At 60.5% G+C, this 9,294-nt stretch overlaps 3 protein-coding genes across 3 annotated transcripts; all 3 read right to left on the reverse strand.

Moving 5' to 3' along the window:
- Positions 1-2,590: 2,590 nt before the first annotated feature.
- On the reverse strand, positions 2,591-3,049 carry LBRM_35_2950 (putative D-tyrosyl-tRNA deacylase; the record flags this gene model as incomplete). The annotated part of the gene is made up of 1 exon (XM_001568864.1): positions 2,591-3,049. The coding sequence occupies one exon, from the start codon at positions 3,047-3,049 to the stop codon at positions 2,591-2,593; it is 459 nt and encodes a 152-aa protein (XP_001568914.1).
- Positions 3,050-3,564: 515 nt separating this feature from the next.
- Positions 3,565-6,627, reverse strand: LBRM_35_2960 (hypothetical protein, unknown function; the record flags this gene model as incomplete). Its single annotated transcript, XM_001568865.2, has 1 exon — positions 3,565-6,627. The coding sequence occupies one exon, from the start codon at positions 6,625-6,627 to the stop codon at positions 3,565-3,567; it is 3,063 nt and encodes a 1,020-aa protein (XP_001568915.2).
- A 2,190-nt stretch (positions 6,628-8,817) lies between these two features.
- LBRM_35_2970 (acetyltransferase-like protein) lies at positions 8,818-9,294 on the reverse strand (the record flags this gene model as incomplete). The annotated part of the gene is made up of 1 exon (XM_001568866.1): positions 8,818-9,294. One exon carries the CDS (start codon positions 9,292-9,294, stop codon positions 8,818-8,820), a length of 477 nt encoding a protein of 158 aa, XP_001568916.1.

The raw sequence follows: 9,294 nt of genomic DNA on the forward strand, positions 1-9,294 counted from the left end.
GACTGGGCTTTTCAGCAGTGACAGTCGAAGAGGGGAGTTACGATGTTGCGGTGTCTGTGAATTGTGAGCGTTCAGATTTGTGACGTGCGTGTGTGTTGCAAAAGAAACGGCACTGATGCAACGAGAGAAAGGGACATGCGCGGTGCGATATGAGGCAATTTGTCTCCGACCATGGCGACGCCAAGCTGTCGTATGGCTCTGCGTCTGGATGGGGGACAATGAGGGACACGGCCAAACCCAAGGTGATTCACCAGCGCGTTCGTCTTCATCGACTTGTCACTTGTCCTCCCCCTACTTTCGATGAGGGGTCGGTGCTGTTGGACTCCAGCTCCTTGCCCCTCTGCAAATCAAACTGTTGCGAAGACGATTAATGCTCCGCGAACTATCCAGGTTTGCGGAAACTGGGTGACCCCCGCCGCCCAAGCCCCGTTTCCCGCCAGCGCGCTGGGCGGGGACGGGTGGCTTTGTTGCCGGGCTGCTGGTTGGGAATGGGTTTTCGCCCACGCTTCCGCGCGAGACCCCCCGAAACATCTCCCCTGCGCACCCTGGCGCTGTGCGTCTTCGCATGGCGTGTCCATTGGCATCCGTTCGCCTTTACACCATTCACACGCTGTGGCAGAGGGCAACCGTGTTATTACAAAACATGTCGCATCTATTGACGCCCTCCGTGGTTTCCCTAGAGCACCCTACGCCACATCTTCGGACGGCAGTGCCCGGTGACACCAGCACTGCCCAGCTGCCGCCATCCTGCCACCCAACGCTTTTAGCACCACTGCCCGACGAACCATCACCGAGGACTGCGGCCCCCTAGCTAGCAGCCGCAGGGTGGAGAGCATTGCAACGTGCAGAGGTCTTCGGAAGCTCGTCCCTCCCATTGCGGGGCTGTGCCGGGGGAAAAACGGTTGCTTCTTCCCGTGGCCGGTGGCCGGTCTCTTTTGGCTGCGCTGGGCGCAGGCCCTTTGCGCCAAACATCCGCAGTTGGGAGCGAAATCCGTTCCTGCCCACCATTTTTGGTGAACAACGGATGGGGGGCTCACCTCCAGTTTGGATGCGCGCGCGCAGGGATTCCTTTCAACGAGGTGGCCAGCACGGCCGCGGTGGAAGCGGCAGCTGAAGGTCTCCACGCCTCAGCCCCATTCCATCCTGTCTGCGTCATTGGCCTTCGCTCCTTCCTTGCAAGAGTGCTGGTTGGCGAATGGAAGGCGCACCTAAGGGGGGACTCGCGCTCTTCCGCTTGTGTGGCGATCGGTCTTCTGGCCTCTCCTCGCTGGGCCTGTTGGCGGGGGAGGGGCCGTGGCTCGTTCGGGGGAAGTGGGGTTGTCGAGAATTCTCTGCGACGAGCACCCCCGCTTCGGCCAACTTTTCTGGGCTGTGGGAGACTGTGCCAATCGTTTTCGTTGGCGCAGTCCATCGCAGGAACAGGCGACGGCTTTGCGCGGTGCGCCGTCAGCGGGAAGCCGAGAAATCCCCGCAGGGCTCGAAGGATTTCAGGAGCATGCCCACCCCGCGGGATCGTCGTAGGCAACTTCCAGGCGTTACAAGGCCACGTGGGGCCTGCGCGTGCCCGTTCTTCGGCCGCACGCCCCCCTCGAGAGTGGGTGGGCGAGGCCCTGTGTGACGTGGCGCCTCCCAAAACCCGGACGCATGCCGAAGCAGAGCGCCGCACCCTGTTAGGCGTTCTCTTCTACCCAGTCCGGCCGCATGCTTGACCACCGACCCCGTTCCCTGGGGGTGGGTCGATCAGCCACATGCTCTGGTGCCCTGACTTTGCCGAGTGCCGCGCACGAAGCGCAGTCACGGCAAGAATGCTCAGTCGTAGGCACTTCTGGCGCTTTCTTCGCTCGGGGCGGCCCATTCGATCCGTGGGGGCCGCGCCGGCTATCGACCTCGTCGCCCCCAACGTGGGGGGGGGGGATAGAAAAAAAGAACGTATTTGAAGCACTCTTTTTAGGCTCAGGGGGACGACCCATATTCGTATAGTCACGCATATGCTACCCGTTGATTAAGGGCGCGCTCTGTGAAGAAGGAATTTCCCGGGCCGGCGGGGGCTGTGGCGCCCCTTTCTTTTTCCTCTTACCCACTCAGGGTGCGGGTGGTGTGTGCGTAAGCGGTGCGCCATCTGGGAGCCCGAAAAAAGACATGGCACCGGGGCCCGCCGCCAGCGGAATAAGGGGCAATGCGTGGTGTGCTCGGTTTTTTTCGGAAGTGGCGGGCGCCGGAGGAGGGTGCTCCCTGTCCACCCGTCGGATTGTTTGGCGGCTTAAAGGTTCCCGCCTTTTTCTTAAACGCCTTTCAGGATTTTCAAAGGACGCAACGAAACACATGACGCTGGCGCGGTGGCTTAAAGGAACTGGGAGCGCCTTGGGATTTTTAAACAAAGGGTGGGCGGGCGCGGCAGGTGCCTTTGCCAGGAAAAATCCTGGGGCCGTTCCGGTGGCTTGGGGTTGGGGTTTTCGTGGCGCGGGGGCTGGCTGGGGCCTTTCCCTGGGCGGTGGGCTCGCGCGCCTTTCGACGGCGGCCGCCCGAAGCCTCTTCGCGGCGGGCGGCCCGGCTTTTTGGTGGTCGCAGGAATTCCCAGCGGGCGCCGGCGTTAGCCCCTGTTCCGGCTGTCGAGGGTGAGCGTCACGGGGCCATCGCACGACAGGTCGATGCCCATGTAGTGCCGGAAGCTGCCCGTCGCAATCTTGCCAGGGGTGTGCGCGGACCGCAGCTTGTCGCGAAGCATGTTGAAGACGACGAGGGCGTCTTCAGGCGGCATGGCGTTGTGGAAGTCTGGCTTGTTGCCCTTCATGACGTGCATGAGCGTGAACTGCGAAATGAGCAGCACCTCTCCGTCGATCTCCTTTACGTTGCGGCACCACATCTTGGATCCATCCTCGTTGCTCCACAGCCGAGCGCCAAGAATCTTGCGGAGGATGTAATCCATATCATCGGCCGTGTCGTCGCGTGCGATTCCCACAAGGACAGCGAGCCCTTTCTGAATGGAACCCACCACTTCACCTTCGGAGGTGACAGAGCCGCTCAGGACGCGCTGGATGACGGCCTTCATGGTGTGCGAAGCGCTAGCGGTTGCACGCACACGGGCGGGTAGGCAGGAGTGGGTGAAAGTGTTTAGCTGATGTGTGTGAATGTGTCACGCAGCGCCGTGTTCGCCGGTGGGGTGCATCACACACAGTTTTGAAAGGGGCAATATGGTAGATAGCGAGGCGATGAAAAACAAGACCATAACAGGAAGGAGCGCAACCATGGGCGTGTTTCTCTCTTCGTGCCGGCTGCAGAACTCGGCACGGACGCGCGCCGAGGGGCACAAGACGCCTAGCATGTGGAGTCTCCATCGGGAGAGAAAAACGAGTACTACGTAGGACCCTCTCCTGGCGAGGCTTGGGGGGGGGGGGGCGGGCGCGGCGCGCGGAGACACCGTTCATGATGTTTGACATTCGACAAGGGAGGAATCGCAGAGGGCTTTCTAGATTCACTTCATGTGGGAGAACCAAGGGCAGCAGCAGCAAACCAACGAGAGAGGACGGCAGAGACTGACAGGGCACCACGAGCAAACACACACGCTTACGCCCTGCGCTGGCGTCTGCTCCTCTCCGAGACGGCACTCAGGAGCGAGTTGTGGCGCGTCCGACGAGCCGCCTTTGCTTTGGCGAGGTCGTTTTCCCCGGTCATCTGCGCAGCAGTAGGGTGCACCGTGCCTGCAGCGTCGCTGCGCACGAGCGAGAAGATGTCTCGTTTTGCCTTCTCTACATGAGCACGGTGAGTGCTGACTTCACGCACGCCATAGTGGCGCAGCACTTCGGCCTTGGCGGAAAGGGTGTGGGGCGAGTCAAAGAGTGCCTCCCTTTCGACCCACAGGCACACCACCGGTCGTGATTCCTTTGGGAGCGTGTGCTCCAAGTGCCGCGCCGCTGCTGTAGCCTCTCGCAGTCCATCCACACTCTGCAACTCCTTCTGCTCTTGAAGAGTCGCCGCTAAGGATGGAAGGAGAGGCCAGGAGGATGCTGCACGAACTTGATAGGCACGAGGCGTTGCTCTGCTCACGAGGGCGTCGTGGAGGGCACACACAAATGCGGAGGCGTGTCGTGGTGCATCGTTCGCATCTGTGTGCATGCGCTGCAGCTCTACGAGGGAGGCTTGAGTGAGCACCACCACCGTGTAGCACAAGGGAGGCGCCGCTGTTGGCCCTACAAGTAGCGGTTGTAACACACGCAGAAAATCCTCCACAGCCACTTCGTCATCGGCATCCTCTTTTGGGGTCGCCGCGCAGCGCTCGGCGAGTGCCCGTATGGACGCAGCTCCCAGTACCAGCACCGAGGTGGCTTGGCGTCCTCCGGAGAATCGCTGCAGCTGCGCTTCAAGGGCCTCCAAGGTGAGGGTACAGATGGGGAGTCGCAAGGATGCGCTCACAACACGGTCTAGCGTCTGACTGGCGTGCGTGGGGTTGTCGTTGTTGCCGCACGCGTAGAGTAGCGCCACTACGCTGTTTAGCTCTGCCTGCGGCAGTTGATCGTAGACAGAGTTAACGGTACTGCTGATGAGGGTGGAGGAGGCGGGGCTGCAAAATACGTCCACTACCGCCCTGCACCACGACATGTCACGCTGCTTAGCGGAGAGCAACAGAAGCCATAGAAGTGACCGCTGCTGATCGCCAGCAACTTTCAGCCACGCAGCGACGTGGTGGGCGGCTGCGGTGGCTGGCGCGGCGGTGGCGGCGTCTGCTCCTTGACCGGTTTCTTTAACCTTCTGTATCCGCTGAAACAGCCGCCACAGCTCCCCGTCACTACGGGCCCACTCATCTTCCGGCACGCTTGACCAAAGGAACAAGTGGAGAAGCACTAGGCCGCCGCTCACCGCAATGTGTGCCGGCACCTCTGCCGATCTCGCAGCCACGCAGTAATAGTGCAGTGACTTCGTGTCAGAAAAGTACGCGGTGAGGGGGGCGAGGAGAGGTGGCGAGACGGTATAGTCCTTCTGCGTTGCAGCCGCCGCGAGGATGACGAGGGAGGCTGCGAGCGCATAGGGCAGCGCGACTTCTTGTGCCGGGGGCCCTGAGAGATTGGCGAAGAGCCTCAAAATCTGCTCCGCTGCGGTGGTGCTCGCTATCACTGGGACTAGCATACTAGCATCCCCGATTATAGCGAGCCTGGTGGAGAAGATGCGCAGCATCAACAAGGTGAAGTAGTTCAGCTCGACATGCTCGGCTGTCGTGCGCTGACGCAGCGGTGCGGCACGACAGAGGTGCCCGTATACTCGTAGCGCCGCCTGCCGGACGTGCACATCATCCGAGGCTGCACCCTTGTCACCTTCGCCTGCCACCACGGCCAACCGTATGTGCTGGTCGGCGAGGTAGCGCAGCAGTTCTGCGCCGATCGCGGCAATGCCAGGCCAGCTGGTGGCGCTCTTCAACCCGTCCCACAGTGAGAGCGCCTCTTCCACCGTGCAGACGATGGGGTCGCTCATGCGCTGGGGGTTGTACAGGAGAGCATGCATGGCGCTCTTCAGCAGCCGCACCACGGCCAGCTCAAAATGCATGTCGGTGGCATCTCCTTCCAACAACGTAGGCGTCTGCTCCGCCATGGCACCGTCGCCCCTGCACCACCACCGCGCGCTGAGCCAAGCCGAAGTACAAGGTAGCAGATCACCGCTTGTCCTTCCCCGCGTGCCTTCATTACCGCGGCCGCTGCGCCGCTGCTGTCGGTGCTCGGCCAACGTGGCGAACCCCAGCGCACCACGTGCGCGGTACAGGAGAAAGATGAGACGCGTCACGGTCTCTGCGTCCCCTTGCACGGCAGCAGCTTCAGCGCAATGCACCACCACTGTCTCATCAAAAGATGGCTTTGATGCTCCGCTTTGCACGTCGTTGCAGTAAGAGTAGCCGGCGACCGCCTTGTCGGATGAGAGGGAGGTCCACGAAAGGCGCTTGAGGGCGGCAGTTTCCAAAAGTTCCAGCGCGTGCGCCTTCATCCCCTCTGTTGTGCTGCGCAGCATCGCAGCTGCAATCGCCGCGAGTACCCCCGGAGAACATGTGAGGAGCCACTCGCTGTCAGCGTCACCGCAGTGCACTCGAGGGGCAGGCGACCCGCCGTGCAAGCCGTAGCGCTCCGTGAGTGCTGCCAACAATAGCCGCACCTCCGACTCTGTTACCCCTCCCTCTCCTGCGCGTGTGTCTGTCAGCCGGAGGAGGCGCGCTAGCCACGCTAGTGCATCGCTGCCCCCCTGCATGCTGTCCATTACATGCTGGATAGCAGTAGCTTTGACGGCGCGCACCTCGTTCTCAGTAAGGTCCCATGGACCGGGCTGGTGCGGGTGAGGAGGCTTATTGAGCAGGTCCACCAAGACCTCAGCAATGCGCGCGGCTTCCGAAGGCGTGCCGAGTGTTTCACGCAAGCGAGCAAGAAGCTGCAGAAAGTGCTGTGGGGTTGCGAGCGCAGGCCCAGTCGAGATGTGGCGGTTGACACAGCCGCCTGGATTGCTTGGCCGGTACACAGCATAGCACTTGGGGGCCTCGAGCGCTAGACAGAGGGCAGCGACTTCGCCAAGCGCTACGCGCGAGCTGCTGCCTGGCGAGGCCGGCGTGTGAGCGAGCAGGTCTGTCCACGAGGCAGAGATGCCAGAGGCGGCCATAGCTGAGGCGGTGCATGATCCACCGATAGACGGGTCGCCACTCATGGAACCAAGGCACCGCTGCACCGCCGCCGCGGTCAAGGGAGGCGGCACGTCGGCACGATGTCCTGTGTGAGCGCAGCGACGCTGGCGTAGACCGACATACAGGGAAGCCGAGAGGGGTAACCCCAACTGAGCAAGCGGTAGTGCGACGCGCCTCGACGCACGCGGTGCGATGGTGTTGCGCATTTAGTGATAAGGATAACTAACGACACGCTACTGGAGAACGGAAACGTGTAAATGAATTTACCTACGCAGGCAGACTCACAGTACGACGACAAACAACTTGGGGCCTCAAAAGTGGGTGGTGGTGGCGGGGAGAAGAAAAGGACTGGCAGACGGACGCGAGGGCCGAGAGGGGGCGTCAGCGTCGTGCCGCACTGTAAAAGCAGAAACAAAAACAATAGCCAGAGAATGACGCAGCGTAGTGCTAGTGCCGCTCTCGGCCCATAATGACCAACCTTTCTTTCGTACAGTTTCCCTGATGCTTCACCACGACAGCAGATGCCGAGAAAGGATGCGTGTATGTGTGTGCCACCGAAAAAAGTGGACCGAAATCAGTGGTGGGTTGATAGGTGAAGTTGGTTTGTTAGAAATCCACAGGGAAGAGTGGGGGAGGGGCGAGAGAACAATATGGTCGGCATCGTCCGGACGAGGTTTAAACTGCAAACATTTGCGTGTAAAGAGGGCTGGCATACTTCGCAATAGGCCATGCCGTTTCTCACGCATGTGGGAAGTGACAAAATGCTCGCAAGCGCAGATACACGAATAGACTACACACCCAAAAAGACAGGTTCAAGGCACCGCAAGTAAAACGACACAATGCGCTATAGAGATGTGCGCATGTGTGCGTGGGAAGAGAGAAGGGGGCCCACGTCAACTGCCGGTCTCTCAAGGTCCCACCACGCCAATTCTGAGTTATGGGATACGCTACATCAGCACAGTAGAACGTCCAGACGCAAGAATTGTTTCTTTTCTTTTCGGACTCACTCTTGCGACTGCATGACTTCGCTTGTTCAGCGCACGTACAAATGCCGCAACTTCACGCAAGCACACCACAGGCTTCTCCTGCTGCCGCAAGTCGATAGAAAAGATGCAAGACGATATAGGGCATGTCAATAGGAGAGGAAGTGGGCGCATGAACGCCAGCAGCAGCAGCAGCAGCAAACCTTGAGGAAGTCTGTGCTGACGTCAGATCATCGTCAACAGATGCTAAAGCAGACGATCCAGAAACGCAGGATTTTTTCCAACGCGCCCGTTCTGCCACTCAGCATTAGCCAAGTCCTACTCCACCTGGCGCGTCGCAGGCCCATCGCGTGGGGCAATGGCGGCCCTGGGCACACGCGCGCCACAGCACTGCGCCGAGACAGCCATCGGAGGGCGACCTCTGCCTCAAGCGCCACCGACCCACGCCTCACAGGCCGCCTCGCAGTCTCCCCCCCCCCCCCCCATTATCCCCGCCGAGCCCCCTTCCCCCACCACCACCGGGGCGGCACAAGCGTGTTCGCTGCCGCGGGTTGCTCTGACGCAACACCGTCCAGGACCTGCTCGCCGACGCCCGCAGCGACACGCCGCATCGGCCCTCCCTGCGTCGCAGGCGCTTTGCCCTGCCTCCAGAGGCGGCTCGGCATTGGCAGGGGTGAGGGTGTTTGGCTTCCCCGCGGGGCGTGGGATGCGGGGGCCCTGCGATACCGCGCGCTGAGGTGCTTCCCGTCACCAGGGATCAGAGAGAAAGAAAATGAAAAAAGCGCACGCACTCAAGTGAACTGCTTTTTACAACATTGCAGTAGCGTGCGCACACTTGCACATGCACATCCAAGACGGAGGACGGCGTGTGTAGTTCCAGTGGAGAAGAAGACCCCAGTTCGTGAAGAGCTTGTTGAATTAAAGGAGCAAAGTAGAAAAGCAAGTCTTCTTTAAAGTGCATAGCGTGGGAACCCACTCACAGCGAGTATGTCACAGCAGCGGCTACATGTGCACGCACAGCGACGCACGCAAAGATTGTGCCAGGTGAGGAAAGGGAGGAGATAGGGAGCAGCTGCTGCGGCCATGGCGTTCGAAAAAACCAACTCAGAGCTCTTGGACAGTCTTCCTGAGCAGACCATACGGAATGTCTCTCTGTAGTGTGTTCCCCAGGCCAGGCTTACGCTCCTAAAACTTGAGGGTGCAGTTCACCCACCCAGGGTCGATCTCCGCGTCGTACCTCTTGTAGAAGTTGATGGCCGGTGTGTTCCAGTTCAACGCCTGCCATACCATGCCATGGCAACCCTCTTCCTTCGCCTGCTGCAAAACTCGCTCAAAAAGCATCTTGCCTGCCCCAAGGCCGCGATGCGACTCCGTGACTACAAAATCCTCGAGATAAAGCATGCGCCCACGCCATGTAGAGTACCGGTAGTAGTAGAGCGCCATTCCAATGACACGTGGCTCCACATCGTCTGGCTCTTGAAGTTCCGCCAGGAAGGCGCTCCAGAGAGGTCGCTCGCCGAAACCTTCCTCCTCCATCTCCGCCTTGGACACAACCACACACTCAGGTGCCCGCTCGTAGATGGCCAGCTCCATGATGAGGTCGTACATGCGCTCTGTGTCCTTGCGCTGAGCGCGGCGAATGGTGATGACTGGGGCAGACAT

The sequence above is a fragment of the Leishmania braziliensis genome, chromosome 36 (genome assembly GCF_000002845.2).
Source record: "Leishmania braziliensis MHOM/BR/75/M2904 complete genome, chromosome 36".
In the NCBI taxonomy this organism is placed as follows: domain Eukaryota; phylum Euglenozoa; class Kinetoplastea; order Trypanosomatida; family Trypanosomatidae; genus Leishmania; species Leishmania braziliensis.